A 20,134-nucleotide genomic window follows, 5' to 3' on the forward strand; every position below is an offset into this window, starting at 1 on the left:
GGAAAGGGTATACCGCCCATAATTTTCTATCGGGGGGAACCCACGCATCATCACACACTTTATTTAATTTATCTGATTCAGGAAAAACTATGGTAGTTTTTTCACATCCCACATAATACCCTCTTTTGTGGTACTTGTAGTATCAGAAATATGTAACACCTCCTTCATTGCCTTTAACGTGTGGCCCTAATAAGGAATACGTTTGTTTATTCACCGTCGACACTGGATTCAGTGTCCCTGTCTGTGTCTGTGTCGACCGACTAAAGTAAACGGGAGTTTTAAAAACCCCTGACGGTGTTTTTGAGACGTCTGGACCGGTACTAATTGTTTGTCGGCCGTCTCATGTCGTCAACCGACCTTGCAGCGTGTTGACATTATCACGTAATTCCCTAAATAAGCCATCCATTCCGGTGTCGACTCCCTAGAGAGTGACATCACCATTACAGGCAATTGCTCCGCCTCCTCACCAACATCGTCCTCCTACATGTCGACACACACGTACCGACACACAGCACACACACAGGGAATGCTCTGATAGAGGACAGGACCCACTAGCCCTTTGGAGAGACAGAGGGAGAGTTTGCCAGCACACACCAAAAACGCTATAATTATATAGGGACAACCTTATATAAGTGTTTTCCCTTATAGCATCTTTTTTATATATTTCTAACGCCAAATTAGTGCCCCCCCTCTCTGTTTTAACCCTGTTTCTGTAGTGCAGTGCAGGGGAGAGCCTGGGAGCCTTCCCTCCAGCCTTTCTGTGAGGGAAAATGGCGCTGTGTGCTGAGGAGATAGGCCCCGCCCCTTTTTCGGCGGCCTCGTCTCCCGCTCTTAACGGAGTCTGGCAGGGGTTAAATATCTCCATATAGCCTCCGGAGGCTATATGTGAGGTATTTTTAGCCAAAATAGGTTTTCATTTGCCTCCCAGGGCGCCCCCCTCCCAGCGCCCTGCACCCTCAGTGACTGCCGTGTGAAGTGTGCTGAGAGGAAAATGGCGCACAGCTGCAGTGCTGTGCGCTACCTTTAGAAGACTGAGGAGTCTTCTGCCGCCGATTCTGGACCTCTTCTTATTTCAGCATCTGCAAGGGGGCCGGCGGCAAGGCTCCGGTGACCATCCAGGCTGTACCTGTGATCGTCCCTCTGGAGCTGATGTCCAGTAGCCAAGAAGCCAATCCATCCTGCACGCAGGTGAGTTCACTTCTTCTCCCCTAAGTCCCTCGTTGCAGTGATCCTGTTGCCAGCAGGACTCACTGTAAAATAAAAAACCTAAGCTAAACTTTTCTAAGCAGCTCTTTAGGAGAGCCACCTAGATTGCACCCTTCTCGGCCGGGCACAAAAATCTAACTGGCTTGGAGGAGGGTCATAGGGGGAGGAGCCAGTGCACACCACCTGATCGGAAAGCTTTACTTTTGTGCCCTGTCTCCTGCGGAGCCGCTATTCCCCATGGTCCTTTCAGGAACCCCAGCATCCACTAGGACGATAGAGAAATATATATATATATACATACATACATACATACATACATACACACACACACAGTTGTTACCATGGTAACAACAACAAAAAAAAGTAATATTCCATTAAAATACTTCTGATTGGGAGGATTTTCATTTGAATGAAATAAATATGATCATCTCTACTATGTATAATGTGTATTATGTACAACAGCATGATGATGACGTGGAAGTAGAATCTCTGCTCCGTATATTGTGGAGTTAATGTAACTAATGCAGATAAACACATATCTGCTGCCTATAGTATGGATATAAAGCCCATTAAGCATGCAATAGTAGCACTTACTAGGAGAAGACGCTCCTACGCCCTTGTGGACTAATATACCGGAAAGGAAGGTGTTTCTGTGCCACACACTTCCTGACCCGAGCGCTATTTCACGTCCTGCTTCTGCGTTTCACTTGTAGGCCATGTTTTCAGGTCTGCGTTCCAACTGACTTCCGTGTTATGCGTTCCAACTGACTTCCGTGTTATGCGTTCCAAATGACTTTCGGGTTGTGCGGTCCAGCGCTTTTCGCTTAATTACTCCCGCGTTATGAGGTCGTGTAATACATTCCAGCCTGTCTACAGTTATATCCCAGCTCTATTTTATCCCCATAGAAGTAGAGGCGATTGGGGTTTGGTTATTTTTACAAATGTATATTCATCTTCAAATGATCTTCAAAGGAACCTGAACTACAATTACCAGCATGCACTGCACATACTCTTTAATAACATATATGATATAGTGTCCCACAAGTAGGGATGACCATCGGTGTGGTAACCATCGATGGCAATATGATTAGTAACGATCAGGCCCCCTCCTCTCCGGCAGCAGTAGACTCTGGCACAATGCCAAAATCTACTGCGCATGTGCAGGTCTCCGGGAACATGGCGCCCGCACCTTGCTCCCGGGGACACCTCCAAAGTGCATGCGCAAATCACTCGGAAATGGCCCCGCGGCTGCCATTTTCCGGGTGATTTGTTCCCGTACAGCAAGGCCGCAGTCACAGGACTCCGGAGGTGTAAGCATAATATATGGGTGTGGTGTGGGTCCTCTGGACCCAGGGGCCCGTGTGCACCGCACCCATTATAGAAATGCCTATGAGTGGATGGCCATCAATGGTTTCCACAACCGATGGTCAACATGTTCTTTCACTGACTGGCCTGTGGGCCAATCAGAAAAAAGTGCGGGGCTTCGCGAGTGTCGGGAGCCACAAGAGACAGGCACTATGTGAATGGTAGATGCTAGAATCAAGTGGGCTAAGGGACCTTTTCCGTCTGGGGGAGGAGTCACAACACAAGGGGGAGGAGCAAGGCCAGCGGGATAGTTCCTCTACTATCCACGCCACCAACTATTACCTTTAGTAATCAGGTGGTGAGCGGAGCGAGCCACCGAGCCCGAAGCGTGGCGAGCGAAGCGAGCCCGCGAGGGTACTTTTCGGGTACCTTGTTCGCCCATAGCTCCTCAACCCTGGTGACGTGTCTCCTCCCCTAGATACGTCAGAAGGTCCCTTCTCCCACTCTGATATAGAATCAACCCTATGTGAATGGCACACCAGCATTTGTGTTTGCATCAGGTGCCAGCTACAATGCCACATCAGGCTATCATAATTGACTATATAAATAGTACAGCGGTACAATACCCTTTAGAAATAAGACGCTGTAGTTTGAGGTTCAGCTGTTAGGAAAGGGGCTGGTATTGAACATTTGGACCTCTGACACATACTGAGTGAGCAGGAGACTTGGGTAACCACAATCTTGAACTCAGACGCAGAGCCGGCCCTAGGCATAGACAATCTAGGCAACTGACTAGGACATTCGGAATGCCTAGGGCTGGCAGAGGTTTGGGACACCTACATAGCGGCTCTTGCTACTGCGATCAGAGCTCAGCTCCAATTGGGCAGCTCTATATGCAGGCAGCAGCCGGGAACAGACAGTGGGGCAGAGGCGGGCTGAGCTGGGGGCGGTAACATTTCAAGCCTGGCGAGTGGGCATTTAATTTTCCTGGGCAGTGGCTTTGTCTACGTATGCGCTAGTCACAGTGGCTGATCACACAGTTGGAAGCGCTTTCATCAGGGCATACTCTCCACCCATCTTGTCACTTTTTTTTACGAATGGAAGGAGCACTGCGATTGTCAGATGTTTGCGCCATGCTTTTCTCTCAGCTCAAATACTTTCCAATCCATGTGGCTCCGCCGATAAAGGCAGTTTATACATCACACGTTTGGCCGCGGCTCCCAGTGCCCTACAATAATGACTGTGCATCTTCCGCATTTGCACAATAACCCATTTTTGCCATTGTGCCTCTCACATGTTTACTCTTGCCCTACCCATCTTCTTCCATCACTATCCTTCGCTTTTTCTGGTGAAGACAGTGGAGTCATTGCGGTAGCAGATCTGTGGTGACGGGTGATGTGATGGGATAAGGGTACAGGGCCATAGGAGGAACTAGCGGCGGTGCAGCCGATGCATTGCTCCGGGGCCCACTGGAATAAAGGTGGTGGGATTATCTGTTAGGGGGCGCCAGCAAAAAATCCTGCCTAGGGCATCAAATTGGTTAGGGCCAACTTTGCCAGATTGTTTATACTTGTCCATCACGTTGGAGATCTAAGATATCTTAAGATCTATTGGGAGCCTTTACTATACCAAGGAATATTGTGGCCGTGACATTGAGGGGTTTAGTATGAAATACCTACAATCAAAATCCCGACGGTCTAAATACCAACAACAATTGGCCTATGGTCAAAATACCGACATTTAAAATACCTACAAGGTCAAAATACCGTCATTAATATGTAGACAGGTCAAAAAGTCAACACAATTTTTTTCATAGTTTTTGTGTGTGTGTCGACATGGACACCGTATAAGTGTACCGTAGCGTTCGCCATGCTTTGCTCAGCACACTATTATATTCCACCTCCAGGTCCACTGGGATGGCAAAGCATGAACAAGTCGGTTTCAATTTAAAAAATCATGAAAAACTCGACTTTTTAACCTGCCGACATATCAAATGTCGGGATTTTTAAGTTATCAGGAGTTTGACTGTCGGTCAATGGTTGTCAGGATTTTGACTGTCAAGATTTTGATTGTAGGTAAATTGACCGCATTCTACGAGATTGGCTATTTATATCTATTATGACTGTTTTATGTATAGCCAGCATATACCATACATCCCAACTGTCCCGATTTTCACGGGACTGTCCCGTTTTTTTTGGGGACTGTCCCACTGCCCCACCCACGGGTCGCAGTGTCCCGAGGTGGGGGTGGGGGCAGTTGGGAGGCTCCAGTCACTCACTGCTCAGAGCAGCAGTGAATAGACAAGAGGGACTGGAGGCATAGCCATCAGCTCACACAGCGCTGGCCATGCCCCCATAGTGGCAGAACATGAGGGGTGTGGCTCGCGATCGCAGCATTACCACAAAGCCACACACCCTTTTGTCCGGGGGGCGTGGCGTAGAGTCCCGTACACCGTGCAAAAAGCTTTGCAAATGCCGGTCAGCTGCAAATCCATTCGCAACTCACTCACCATTGAATGATTTTTCCAGTGTGTGCGTAGCCCAGGACCTACTACTACAGTGCTATAGAATCAGGCTGATCGGGACCAGAGCTGACGTCACATACCCTCCCTGAAAACGCTTGGCAATGCCTGCGTCTTTCCTGACACTCCCAGAAAACGTCCAGTTTCCATCCGCACATTTCTTAAAGACCACTAAAGTAATGACCTCAGGAATCAAGGGTTTTACATGCTGGACCATATTCAGAGGATGAAGGAAATTCAGCTTGAGGGTACAATTTTAACAGATGGCAAAACCATGTCAGGCTGCTTGACATACTTAAGGCTGGGTGGTGGATGAGTTTGGGGGGAGGGGGCGGGGGGATGCTGCGCAACGTAAACTTACGTACATGTGTTACCTACAGGTAGAAAACGCCACTGTAACCCATTAATATCATAATGAGGCATAATAAATATAAGTTTTGTCCTAAACAGGAAAAAACAAATGTAGGATTTATTTTTCCATAAAAATAAATAATCGGAATTTGCATTTCATACAGGCTATGTAAAAAACATTCACATTTTATATTGCCATTTCTTCCTCTGACGACGACGAAAAGAAATCCCAGTCAGCTTTATCACCATGAATACCATCATAGAAAATGGTCGCTGGCATCCCAAAAGAATTCCTGCGCGTTACGTGCCTTTGTCCAAGTGGACTCTCTGATGTTGGGCCAGATAGGCCTTACAGAGGAACTGCTTCCCGCAGGACGAACACTCGAATGGTTTGTTACCCGCGTGGATTTTCTGGTGCCGCACCAGATCGGACTTCTGGGTGAATCTCTTCCCGCAGTCCGGGCAGCTGTAGGGCTTCTCTCCTGTGTGAATCCTCTGGTGTATGACCAGGTGGGAGTTGCTGATAAAGCACTTCCCACAATCTGGGCACACGAAGGGCTTCTCTCCTGTGTGGACGATGTGATGCTTCGCTAGGTGAGATTTCTGGGTAAAGCGTTTGTCACACAACGGGCAGCCGAATGGTTTCTCCCCAGTGTGCACCCGTATATGGGCGACCAGCCTGGCGTTGTTGCTGAAGCCCTTACTGCACTCGGAACAGTGAAAGCGCTTCTCCCCGGTGTGAATGATCTGATGGATAACAAGGTGAGACTTCTGGGTGAAGCACTTGCCGCACAGCGGGCACACGAAGGGCTTATCCCCAGTGTGAGTTTTCTGGTGTTTGAAGAGGTTAGAGCTCTGATTGAAGCATTTCCCACACTCGGAGCAAGCAAAGGGCTTTTCCCCTGTGTGACTACGCAGGTGCTTCACCAGATAAGAGTTACAGGAGAAGCTCTTCCCGCACTCAGAGCATACAAATGGCTTCTCCCCAGTGTGGATTCGGCGGTGGATGACCAGATGCGAGAGACGAGAAAAATATTTCCCGCAGTGAGGACAGATGCATTGTTTCAGGCCCTGAGGATCCGAGTCAGAACGAGCAGGTGAGACCTCCGAAGGGTCAGCTTTGTTTAAGTCTTGGTCAATTAAACTTTCTTGAGAGCTTTGACTTTTGCTTTCACACACTGATTTGTAGTCTATAAAGAGAAAATGAATACATGAATACTTGGTATGGCATATAGAGAGAGAGAGAGAGAGAGAGAGAGAGAGAGAGAGAGAGAGAGAGAGAGAGAGAGAGAGAGAGAGAGAGAGAGAGAGAGAGAGAGAGAGAGAGAGAGAAGAGGGAGAGGGGAAAGAGAAGAGGGGAGGGGAACAGGGAAGAGGGGAGGGAACAGGGAAGAGAAGGGGGAAAAGAAGACACCAGCACCAGAAAGAGCGTGTATCTACCCAGGATCGAACAGGGGACCTCTCGTGTGTGAGGCTAACGTGATAACCACTATACTACGGAAACCTGACACTACGGGAAAAGGGAGAGGGAATGGGGTGAGAGGGAAGTTAGAGAGAGGGAACGGGGGGGGGGGGGGGGGGGGAGAGAGAAAGAAGGAAGGGAGCAAGATGGAAGGGGGACAGAGAGAGCGAGGGGGTAGGTGGAGAGAGAGAGAAGGAAGATGGAGAGAGGGAAAGTGGTAGAGACTGAAGGGAGAGATGCATTTTGTGGAACCAGGCATGTCATGGTGTTGCTTTTTGGATAAAAAATTATAATAAGACACTGGATCCTGATTGATATTAGTCTGCAATTTACATGATTCAGTCCAAAAAATGACTGCTTTCATAGGAAGCGGTTACAGTACCACTAGTCAGGATCCCTGGCGGTCACAATGCCGATGCCAGAATCCCGATTAGTGGTGAAATGCCACCGCCGGAATACCGGCGCCACAGACTTTTCTCCCTGTGTGGGTGTCCACGACACCCATAGAGGGAGAATATAAACTGTGGCAAGGGCACTGAGCCACTATGCCTACAGCGTGGCAAGCGCAGCAAGCCCGCAAGGGGCTTTCTAGCGCTCGCCCCGCTGCCGGCATATGGGTGATGGGATCCTGCTGTTGGTATACGGACGGCCAGAATCCCAGCCGCAGGTAATTCATACTGAACCCGCTTCCATGTGTGTAGTTGACGTGTACTTTTACATGCAAATTTATAAGCTTAAATATCAGTAAGATCCAAGTTCCAGTTAGGCCATGACAAAAAATTAAGAATTTACTTACCGATAATTCTATTTCTCGTAGTCCGTAGTGGATGCTGGGGACTCCGTAAGGACCATGGGGAATAGCGGCTCCGCAGGAGACTGGGCACATCTAAAGAAAGCTTTAGGACTATCTGGTGTGCACTGGCTCCTCCCCCTATGACCCTCCTCCAAGCCTCAGTTAGGATACTGTGCCCGGACGAGCGTACACAATAAGGAATGATTTTGAATCCCGGGTAAGACTCATACCAGCCACACCAATCACACCGTACAACTTGTGATCTGAACCCAGTTAACAGCATGATAACAGAGGAGCCTCTAGAAAAGATGGCTCACTACAGCAATAACCCGATTTTTTTGGTAACAATAACTATGTACCAGTATTGCAGACAATCCGCACTTGGGATGGGCGCCCAGCATCCACTACGGACTACGAGAAATAGAATTATCGGTAAGTAAATTCTTATTTTCTCTAACGTCCTAAGTGGATGCTGGGGACTCCGTAAGGACCATGGGGATTATACCAAAGCTCCCAAACAGGCGGGAGAGTGCGGATGACTCTGCAGCACCAAATGAGAGAACTCCAGGTCCTCCTCAGCCAGGGTATCAATTTCAGTAGAATTTTACAAACGTATTTGCTCCTGACCAAGTAGCTGCTCAGCAAAGTTGTAAAGCCGAGACCCCTCGGGCAGCCGCCCAAGATGAGCCCCCTTCCTTGTGGAGTGGGCATTTACAGATTTTTGGCTGTGGCAGGCCTGCCACAGAATGTGCAAGCTGAATTGTACTACAAATCCAACGAGCAATAGTCTGCTTAGAAGCAGGAGCACCCAGCTTGTTGGGTGCATACAGGATAAACAGCGAGTCAGTTTTCCTGACTCCAGCCGTCCTGGAAACATATATTTTCAGGGCCCTGCCAACGTCTAGCAACTTGGAGTCCTCCAAGTCCCTAGTAGCCGCAGGCACCACAATAGGTTGGTTCAGGTGAAAACGCTGAAACCACCTTAGGGAGAAACTGAGGACGAGTCCTCAATTCCGCCCTGTCCGAATGGAAAATCAGACAAGGGCTTTTACAGGATAAAGCCGCCAATTCTGACACGCGCCTGGCCCAGGCCAGGGCCAACAACATGACCACTTTCCATGTGAGATATTTTAACTCCACAGATTTAAGTGGTTCAAACCAATGTGACTTTTGGAACCCAAAAACTACATTGAGATCCCAAAGTGCCACTGGAGGCACAAAAGGAGGCTGTATATGCAGTACCCCTTTCACAAACGTCTGAACTTCAGGGACTGAAGCTAGTTCTTTTTGGAAGAAAATTGACAGGGCCGAAATTTGAACCTTAATGGACCCCAATTTCAGGCCCATAGACACTCCTGTTTGCAGGAAATGTAGGAATCGACCCAGTTGAACTTCCTCCGTCGGGCCTTACTGGCCTCGCACCACGCAACATATTTTCGCCAAATGCGGTGATAATGTTTTGCGGTTACATCCTTCCTGGCTTTGATCAGGATAGGGATGACTTCATCCGGAATGCCTTTTTTCCTTCAGGATCCGGCGTTCAAAACCACCATGCCGTCAAACGCAGCCGCGGTAAGTCTTGGAACAGACAGGGTCCTTGCTGGAGCAGGTCCCTTCTTAGAGGTAGAGGCCACGGATCCTCCGTGAGCATCTCTTGAAGTTCCGGTTACCAAGTCCTTCTTGGCCAATCCGGAGCCACGAATATAGTGCTTACTCCTCTCCATCTTATCAATCTCAGTACCTTGGGTATGAGAGGCAGAGGAGGGAACACATACACTGACTGGTACACCCACGGTGTTACCAGAGCGTCTACAGCTATTGCCTGAGGGTCCCTTGACCTGGCGCAATACCTGTCGAGTTTTTCCCAACGGTTTATAATCATGTGGAAGACTTCTGGGTGAAGTCCCCACTCTCCCGGGTGGAGGTCGTGCTGAGGAAGTCTGCTTCCCAGTTGTCCACTCCCGGAATGAATACTGCTGACAGTGCTATCACATGATTTTCCGCCCAGCGAAGAATCCTTGCAGCTTCTGCCATTGCCCTCCTGCTTCTTGTGTCACCCTGTCTGTTTACGTGGGTGACTGCCGTGATGTTGTCCTACTGGATCAACACCGGCTGACCTTGAAGCAGAGGTCTTGCTAAGCTTAGAGCATTGTAAATGTCCCTTAGCTTCAGGATATTTATGTGAAGTGATGTCTCCAGGCTTGACCATAAGCCCTGGATATTCCTTCCCTGTGTGACTGCTCTCCAGCCTCGCAGGCTGGCATCCGTGGTCACCAGGACCCAGTCCTGAATGCCTAATCTGCGGCCCTCTGGAAGATGAGCACTCTGCAACCACCACAGGAGGGACACCCTTGTCCTTGGTGACAGGGTTATCCGCTGATGCATCTGAAGATGCGACCCGGACCATTTGTCCAGCAGGTCCCACTGGAAAGTTCTTGCGTGGAATCTGTCGAATGGGATTGCTTCGTAGGAAGCCACCATTTTACCCAGAACCCTTGTGCACTGATGCACTGAGACTTGGCTCGGTTTTAGGAGGTTCCTGACTAGCTCGGATAACTCCCTGGCTTTCTCCTCCGGGAGAAACACCTTTTTCTGGACTGTGTCCAGGATCATCCCTAGGAACAGAAGACACGTCGTCGGAACCAGCTGCGATTTTGGAATATTGAAAATCCAATCGTGCTGCCGCAACACTACCTGAGATAGTGCTACACCGACCTCCAACTGTTCCCTGGATCTTACCCTTATCAGGGAATTGTCCAAGTAAGGGATAACTAAAAATAGGATTTTGGTACTTACCAGGTAAATCCTTTTCTTTGAATCCATAGGGGGCACTGGAGTACTCTTGGGATATGGACGGCTTCCACAGGAAGTAGGCACTGAATAAATTAATTTTGAACCTACACATCCCCTCCATATCCCTGAGTACCTCAGTGTTTTTTACTGAGCTGAACAGGAGCGATAGAGAGGTTGACAGTGTAGAATTACATAGAACATAACGGACAACAATAAAGTTGACACAACATTACTGACAACTAAACAGTTGACACCATAACTGATTAGAACTTGTTAATCTGAACCAGTCGGTGAAAATGTGTTACCATAAGATCTACTGAACCTACCCCAAACCAGGTAAACTGCTCTGGGTGGGCGTCCAGTGCCCCCTATGGATTCAAAGAAAAGGATTTACCTGGTAAGTACCAAAATCCTATTTTCTTTTTCATCCACTAGGGGTCACTGGAGTACTCTTGGGACGTACCAAAGTTTCCCCCCGTGGGCGGGAGAGCTGTTTGGCACCTGTAACACTAGGCGGCCAAAGCTAGATGCTGATGCCGCCAACGTATCAAACTTGTAGAGGCGCACAAACGTGTGGACCGAAGACCATGTGGCCGCCCGGCAAAGCTGTGTCGTAGAAGCTCCACGACTCGCTGCCCATGATGTTCCCACAGCCCGTGTGGAATGAGCTGTTACTGATGTAGGCGGCTGTAACCTAGCATGAAGGTAAGCCTGACGTATGGTCAGTTTAATCCAACTGGATAAGTTCTGCCTAGAAGCTGGCCAACTCATCTTGGCAGCATCAGAGAGAGCAAACAACGTATCCGTCTTACGAACGGTCGACGTTCGGGATACATAAATGCGTAATGCGCGTACCACATCCAACCTACCAGAGTCTCCTGTAACACAGGAACTACTATTGGTTGATTGATGTGAAAAGATGACACTACCTTTGGTAGAAAAGCGGAATTCGTCCGGAGTTCCGCTCTGTCATCATGAAACACTAAATACGGTGGCTTGCACGACAAAGCACCCAAATCTGAAACATGCCTTGCTGACGCTAAGGCTAAAAGAAAAATTGTTTTCCCAATTGAGAAATTTAATATCCACTTGTTGTAAGGGTTCATAATAAAAAGACTGTAAGAAATCTAAAAACCAGATTCAAGTCTTATGGCGCAGTAGGTGGAGTGAATGGAGGCTGAACTCTGAGGACACCCTGCATAAAGGTGTGAACCGACGGCAATAGGGCCAATCTACTATGAAAATAAATGGACAACGCCGATATCTGCACTTTAAGTGTGCATAAACTCAGACCTCTATCTAACCCCATCTGTAGAAATAACAAAAGACGGGATAACTTAAAAGATGATATCGGAAACTTCCGAGCTTCACACCAACCTACATAGGCACGCCAAATTCTGTAATAATGAGCTGCCGTAACCGGCTTCCTAGCTCGTAACATGGTTGGTATAACCGATTCTGGAATGCCCTCTCTTCTTAAGAGGGCTGTCTCAACAGCCACCCCGTCAAACGCGGCCGCGCTAAATCGGGGTAAAGGAACGGACCCTGCTGAAACAGGTCAGAACGTAGTGGGAGCGGCCAAAGACCGACTGCGAGTAGACCGCGGAGATCCGAGAACCAAGCTCTCCGAGGCCAAAGAAGCGCCACTAGTATAACTGTGACGGACTCTCCTTTGATCCGTTTTAGCCACAGAGGGAGCAGTGGAAATGGTGGAAAAAGATACACGAGACTGTATGGCCAAGTGATTGTGAGAGCATCCACTGCCACTGCCTTTGGATCTCTCGTTCTGGACACGACCTGGGGCGTTTGATGATTGTGGCGAGAAGCCATCAGGTCCACCTGCGGGTAACTCCATTTCTGGACCAGCATGTGAAATACTTCTGGATTTAATGCCCATTCTCCTTGAAAATTCAGACGGCTGAGATAATCCGCCTCCCAGTTGTCCTCTCCCGGAATGACTACTGCCGACAATATCATTTGGTAATACTCGGCCCAATAGAGGATTTAAGCTACTTCCCGCATTGCCATACGGCTTTTCGTTCCTTCTTGTTTGTTGATGTATGCGACCGCCGTCGCATTGTCTGACTGCACCTGAACAGCCTGAGCCTGCAGCCTGTGCACTGCTTGTCGTAGCGCATTGTAAATTGCCCGGAGTTCCAGGACATTTATAGACCGCAATCTTTCGTGAACCGCCCAGAGACCCTGGAGCTGATAATTTTGAACTACAGCTCCCTAACCTCTGAGACTCGCGTCCGCCGTGAGAGTTATCCAATTCCAGGCACCGAACCGTTTCCCTGCGGTTAGATTCTGTACTTTGAGCCACCAGAGTAGAGACACTCTGGCCCTTGGAGACAACCTCACCCTGCGGTAAATCTGCAGATGCGAGCCCGACCACTGTGCGAGCACATCCAATTGAAAAGGACGTGAGTGAAGTCCTCCGAACTGAAGCGCTTCGAAAGCCGCCACTATTGTGTCTAATAGGCGAATGCACAAATGAACAGAGACTGTGCGTGGCTTGAGCACTAATTGTACCAGATGACGAATGACCTGTACTTTCTGTTCGGGTAGGTAAATTCTTTGATTTACCGTATCGAGAATCATGCCTAGGAATTGAAGTCGTTGAGACGGAATCGTTCAGGAATTCGCGTAGACAATGGTAGGAAATCAGATTCCCCCCCCCCACTTGGTCTGCGATCTATCTCGTTTGGAATCCGACTCCGCCTGTTAGGAACGTAGCCAAAGTGGACGTTATGCGCCACTAGCGAAGCTGAAAACGCAAGAACCAACGTCCAAAGAAGCTGTAGGTAGCAAGAAGTGTAAGGTGGTCTTTATTTAGGGCAAACCTGAACTGGAGTGCCCTGCCCCTACAGCCTTGTTACCTCAAAACCCTTACCAAAGCAGGGCGAAGCAACAGCCCTACTGCTGTGTAGGGTACACTCCGATAGGTAGTAAAACACCCAATAATTGTAATTGTCTCTCATTGGAAATCGTTCAGCCTTCGCTGAGAACCTGACGCACTGGCCTGGTGCTATGAGGGCTGGCGGTAAATCGACCGCAACAATCTAACTGAAACAGTAAAAAAAAAAAAAAAAAAAATATTTTTTTTCTTCCCCCCCCCCCCCCCCCTTTCAGGCAGTATATGCCCCCGTATTCCCCCAAAAGAGGACCGGTAAGGGTCTGTCTGTGCAGTTTTTACGCAGAGCACTAACCACTATACGATCACGACAACTTAAACGAGCCAGGTAGGAGACGAACCTACAATCTTGTTATCTATAGTCAGATGCGTTATACATTGCGCCTCTGGCCCAGATTCGTATTTGTCCGACACACTGTGTGACCGACTTTGCAGCGAAGCTGCTTGTTTGACTATGCATTAGACTTAGTGATCATGTACTCCAACCAGTAAGTACACCACGGAAGTAACGTGTGTATTAACCTGCATTACCGTGCATGTGGTTACCAGCAATAGTGAATCTTCCTGTAGAGTCATGCTGTACAAAAAACAATTAATAAATTAAACTCCTAACAACACACCGCTCCTCCAGATGCTAAGTGTTGTAGAGCAGCAACCACCGGGAAAGAACCAGGAAGTAACGTTAAAAGAAAATGGTGTCCTACCATGTTTTTTTTTTTTTTTTTTTTTTAACACCTGTTAAACCAGGATCTGAACCAGTGTCCATGCAATCACAATGTTCACTGTGGCCTGAAAGCCTAACCACTTAGCTACAGAGCCACCTGTAAAAACAATAAGCAAAGCTGCTGCAGATGAGGCCTGAACTCACCATGTTTGCCGTGCTCAACAGATACTGTTTAATAAGCACTGTGTGCTGACCAATTAGTCTTGCTTACTGCAAAATAGATTTTTAATGTCAGCATATTAGATAGATAGATAGATATATATATATATATATCTATCTATCTATCTATCTACATCTACATACAACAATGTATATTCACACATACTCAGACCTTAATAAAATAAGATTTTACTTACCGATAAATCTATTTCTCGTAGTCCGTAGTGGATGCTGGGACTCCGTAAGGACCATGGGGATATAGCGGCTCCGCAGGAGACAGGGCACAAAATAAAAGCTTAAGGATCAGGTGGTGTGCACTGGCTCCTCCCCCTATGACCCTCCTCCAAGCCTCAGTTAGGATACTGTGCCCGGACGAGCGTACATAATAAGGAAGGATATTGAATCCCGGGTAAGACTCATACCAGCCACACCAATCACACCGTACAACTTGTGATCTGAACCCAGTTAACAGTATGATAAACGCAAAGGAGCCTCTGAAAAGATGGCTCACAACAATAATAACCCGAATTTTTGTAACAATAACTATATACAAGTATTGCAGACAATCCGCACTAGGGATGGGCGCCCAGCATCCACTACGGACTACGAGAAATAGATTTATCGGTAAGTAAAATCTTATTTTCTCTGACGTCCTAGTGGATGCTGGGACTCCGTAAGGACCATGGGGATTATACCAAAGCTCCCAAACGGGCGGGAGAGTGCGGATGACTCTGCAGCACCGAATGAGAGAACTCCAGGTCCTCCTCAGCCAGGGTATCAAATTTGTAGAATTTAGCAAACGTGTTTGCCCCTGACCAAGTAGCTGCTCGGCAAAGTTGTAAAGCCGAGACCCCTCGGGCAGCCGCCCAAGATGAGCCCACCTTCCTTGTGGAATGGGCTTTTACTGATTTTGGCTGTGGCAATCCTGCCACAGAATGTGCAAGCTGAATTGTACTACAAATCCAACGAGCAATCGTCTGCTTAGAAGCAGGAGCACCCAGCTTGTTGGGTGCATACAGGATAAACAGCGAGTCAGATTTTCTGACTCCAGCCGTCCTGGAAACATATATTTTCAAGGCCCTGACAACGTCAAGCAACTTAGAGTCCTCTAAGTCCCTGGTAGCCGCAGGTACCACAATAGGTTGGTTCATGTGAAATGCAGAAACCACCTTAGGTAGAAATTGAGGACGAGTCCTCAATTCCGCCCTGTCAGAATGAAATATCAAGTAAGGGCTTTTATATGATAAAGCCGCCAATTCTGACACACGCCTGGCTGAAGCCAAGGCTAACAGCATCGACACCTTCCATGTGAGATATTTTAAGTCCACAGTGGAAAGTGGTTCAAACCAATGTGACTTTAGAAAACTCAACACCACATTGAGATCCCAAGGTGCCACTGGAGGCACAAAAGGAGGCTGTATGTGCAGCACCCCTTTTACAAATGTCTGAACTTCAGGTACTGAAGCCAGTTCTTTCTGGAAGAAAATCGACAGGGCCGAAATTTGAACCTTAATGGACCCTAATTTTAGGCCCATAGACAGTCCTGTTTGCAGGAAATGAAGGAAACGACCCAGTTGAAATTCCTCTGTAGGGGCCTTCTTGGCCTCACACCACGCAACATATTTACGCCAAATGCGGTGATAATGTTTTGCGGTTACGTCCTTCCTGGCTTTGACCAGAGTAGGGATGACTTCTTCTGGAATGCCTTTTTCCCTCAGGATCCGGCGTTCAACCGCCATGCCGTCAAACGCAGCCGCGGTAAGTCTTGGAACAGACAAGGCCCCTGCAGTAGCAGGTCCTTTCTTAGAGGTAGAGGCCACGGTTCGTCCGTGAGCATCTCTTGAAGTTCCGGGTACCAAGTCCGTCTTGGCCAATCCGGAACCACGAGTATAGTTCTTACTCCTCTCCTTCTTATGATTCTCAGTACTTTTGGTATGAGAGGCAGAGGAGGGAACACATACACTGACTGGTACACCCACGGCGTTACCAGAGCGTCCACTGCTATTGCCTGAGGGTCCCTTGACCTGGCGCAATATCTGTCCAGTTTTTTGTTTAGACGTGACGCCATCATGTCCACCTTTGGTTTTTCCCAACGGTTTACAATCAGGTGGAAGACTTCTGGGTGAAGTCCCCACTCTCCCGGGTGAAGGTCGTGTCTGCTGAGGAAGTCTGCTTCCCAGTTGTCCACTCCCGGAATGAATACTGCTGACAGTGCTATCACATGATTTTCCGCCCAGCGAAGAATCCTTGCAGCTTCTGCCATTGCCCTCCTGCTTCTCGTGCCGCCCTGTCTGTTTACGTGGGCGACTGACGTGATGTTGTCCGATTGGATCAACACCGCCTGACCCTGAAGCAGAGGTTTTGCTTGACTTAGGGCATTGTAAATGGCCCTTAGTTCCAGAATGTTTATATGAAGAGACGTTTCCAAGCTTGACCACAGGCCCTGGAAATTCCTTCCCTGTGTGACTGCTCCCCAGCCTCTCAGGCTGGCATCCGTGGTTACCAGGATCCAATCCTGAATGCCAAATCTGCGGCCCTCTAGTAGATGAGCACTCTGCAGCCACCACAGGAGAGACACCCTTGTCCTTGGCGACAGGGTTATCCGCTGATGCATCTGCAGATGCGATCCGGACCATTTGTCCAGTAGATCCCACTGAAATGTTCTTGCATGGAATCTTCCAAATGGAATCGCTTCGTAAGAAGCCACCATTTTCCCCAGGACCCTCGTGCACTGATGCACTGAGACCTGTCCTGGTTTTAGGAGGTTCCTGACTAGCTCGGATAACTCCCTGGCCTTCTCCTCCGGGAGAAACACCTTCTTCTGGACTGTGTCCAGAATCATTCCTAGGAACAGTAGACGTGTCGTTGGAATCAGCTGCGATTTTGGAATATTTAGAATCCACCCGTGCTGACGTAACACTACCTGAGATAGTGCTTCTCCGACTTCTAACTGTTCCCTGGATCTTGCCCTTATCAGGAGATCGTCCAAGTAAGGGATAATTGAAATGCCTTTTCTTCGTAGAAGAATCATCATTTCGGCCATTACCTTGGTAAAGACCCGAGGTGCCGTGGACAATCCAAACGGCAGCGTCTGAAACTGATAATGACAGTTTTGTACTACAAACCTGAGGTACCCTTGGTGAGAAGGGTATATCGGGACGTGGAGATAAGCATCTTTGATGTCCAGAGACACCATATAGTCCCCTTCTTCCAGGTTCGCTATCACTGCTCTGAGTGACTCCATCTTGAATTTGAACCTTTTTATGTAAGTGTTCAAGGATTTCAGATTTAAAATTGGTCTCACCGAGCCGTCCGGCTTCGGTACCACAAACAGCGTGGAATAATACCCCTTTCCTTGTTGCAGGAGGGGTACCTTGATTATCACCTGCTGGGAATACAGCTTGTGAATGGCTTCTAGAACTGCCTCCCTGTCGGAGGGAGACTTTGGTAAAGCAGACTTCAGGAAACGATGAGGGGGAAACGCCTCGAATTCCAGTTTGTACCCCTGCGATACTACCTGTAGAATCCAGGGATCCACTTGCGAGTGAGCCCACTGCGCGTTGAAATTTTTGAGATGGGCCCCCACCATATCCGAGTCTGCTTGTAAAGCCCCAGCGTCATGCTGAAGACTTGGCAGAAGCAGGGGAGGGCTTCTGCTCTTGGGAAGCGGCTGCATGGTGCAGTCTTTTTCCTCTTCCTCTGCCCCGGGGCAGAAAGGAGTGGCCTTTTGCTCGCTTGTACTTATGGGAACGAAAGGACTGAGATTGAAAAGACGGTGTCTTTTTCTGCTGATGTGGAGTGACCTGGGGTAAAAAGGTGGATTTTCCAGCCGTTGCCGTGGCCACCAGGTCCGATAGACCAGCCCCAAATAACTCCTCCCCTTTATACGGCAATACTTCCATGTGCCGTTTGGAATCCGCATCCCCTGACCACTGTCGCGTCCACAACGCTCTTCTGGCAGAGATGGACATAGCACTTACTCTTGATGCCAGGGTGCAAATATCCCTCTGTGCATCACGCATATATAATAATGCATCCTTTAAATGTTCTATAGTTAACAAAATATTGTCCCTATCCAGGGTATCAATATTCTCAGTCAGGGAATCCGACCATGCGACTCCAGCACTGCACATCCAGGCTGAGGCGATTGCTGGTCGCAGTATAACACCAGTATGTGTGTATATACTTTTTAGGATATTTTCCAGCCTTCTATCAGCTGGTTCTTTGAGGGTAGCCGTATCAGGAGACGGTAACGCTACTTGTTTAGATAAACGTGTGAGCGCCTTATCTACCCTAGGGGGTGTTTCCCAACGCGCCCTAACCTCTGGCGGGAAAGGATATAATGCTAATAATTTTTTAGAAATTAGCTGTTTTTTATCGGGAGAAACCCACGCTTTTTCACACACCTCATTTATTTCCTCTGACTCAGGAAAAAATATTGGTAGTTTTTTCTCACCCCACATAATACCCTTCTTTGTGGTACTTGTAGTGTCAGAAAGGTTCAATGCCTCTTTCATTGCCGTGATCATGTAACGTGTGGCCCTACTGGACATTACGTTTGTCTCGTCACCGTCGACACTAGACTCAGTATCTGTGTCAGGGTCTGTGTCGACCCACTGAGGTAACGGGCGTTTTAGGGCCCCTGACGGTGTCTGAGACGCCTGGACAGGCACTAACTGATTTGCCGGCTGTCTCATGTCGTCAACAGTTTTTTGCAAATTGCTGACATTATCACTTAATTGTTTAATTACAATCATCCAGTCAGGTGTCGACTCCCTAGGGGGTGACATCACCAACGCAGGCAACTGCTCCGCCTCCACATAATTTTCCTCCTCATACATGTCGACACACGCGTACCGACACACAGCACACACACACCGGGAATGCTCTGATAGAGGACAGGACCCCACTTAGCCCTTTGGAGAGACAGAGGGAGAGTCTGCCAGCACACACCCAGCGCTATATATATATATATATACAGGGATAACCTTATATAAGTGTTATTCCCTTATAGCTGCTGTTAATTATTGTTATTTGCTGCCAACAATGCCCCCCCTTCTCTTTTTTACCCTGATTCTGAAGCAGGACTGCAGGGGAGAGTCAGGGAGCCGTCCTTCCAGCGGAGCTGTGAGGGAAAATGGCGCTTGTGTGCTGAGGAGATAGGCTCCGCCCCTTCACGACGTCCTTATCTCCCGCTTTTTTGTGTAAAATGGCAGGGGATTAAAATACATCCATATAGCCCAGGAGCTATATGTGATGTATTCTGTTTTGCCACCTAAGGTATTCTGTTATATTGCGTCTCAGGGCGCTCCCCCCCCAGCGCCCTGCACCCTCAGTGACCGGAGTGTGAAGTGTGCTGAGAGCAATGGCGCACAGCTGCGGTGCTGTGCGCTACCTTAGTCTGAAGACAGGATGTCTTCTGCCGCCGATTTCACCGGACCTCTTCGTCTCTTCTGGCTCTGTAAGGGGGACGGCGGCGCGGCTCCGGTGACCCATCCAGGCTGAACCTGTGATCGTCCCTCTGGAGCTAGTGTCCAGTAGCCTAAGAAACCCGATCCACTCTGCACTCAGGTGAGTCCGTTTCTTCTCCCCTTAGTCCCACGATGCAGTGAGCCTGTTGCCAGCAGGACTCACTGAAAATAAAAAAAAAAACTTTTATTCTAAGCAGCTCAGGAGAGCCACCTAGATTGCACCCTTCTCGGCCGGGCACAAAAATCTAACTGAGGCTTGGAGGAGGGTCATAGGGGGAGGAGCCAGTGCACACCACCTGATCCTTAAGCTTTTATTTTGTGCCCTGTCTCCTGCGGAGCCGCTATATCCCCATGGTCCTTACGGAGTCCCAGCATCCACTAGGACGTCAGAGAAATATATATATATTCCATATATGTATACATACACATATATAT

The 20,134-nt window shown here is 48.5% G+C and overlaps 1 protein-coding gene across 1 annotated transcript in view; it reads right to left on the reverse strand.

Annotated features, from left to right (window-relative positions):
* Positions 1–20,134, reverse strand: part of LOC135057206 (zinc finger protein 420-like) — a 163,121-nt gene that overhangs the window by 88,576 nt on the left and 54,411 nt on the right. The window contains exon 7 of the mRNA XM_063963099.1: positions 5,692–6,573. Coding sequence (XP_063819169.1) covers positions 5,692–6,573 — 882 coding nt within the window. The remainder of the gene's footprint in view (positions 1–5,691; positions 6,574–20,134) is intronic.

The sequence above is a fragment of the Pseudophryne corroboree genome, chromosome 3, assembly GCF_028390025.1.
Source record: "Pseudophryne corroboree isolate aPseCor3 chromosome 3, aPseCor3.hap2, whole genome shotgun sequence".
NCBI classification, from domain to species: Eukaryota; Metazoa; Chordata; class Amphibia; order Anura; family Myobatrachidae; genus Pseudophryne; species Pseudophryne corroboree.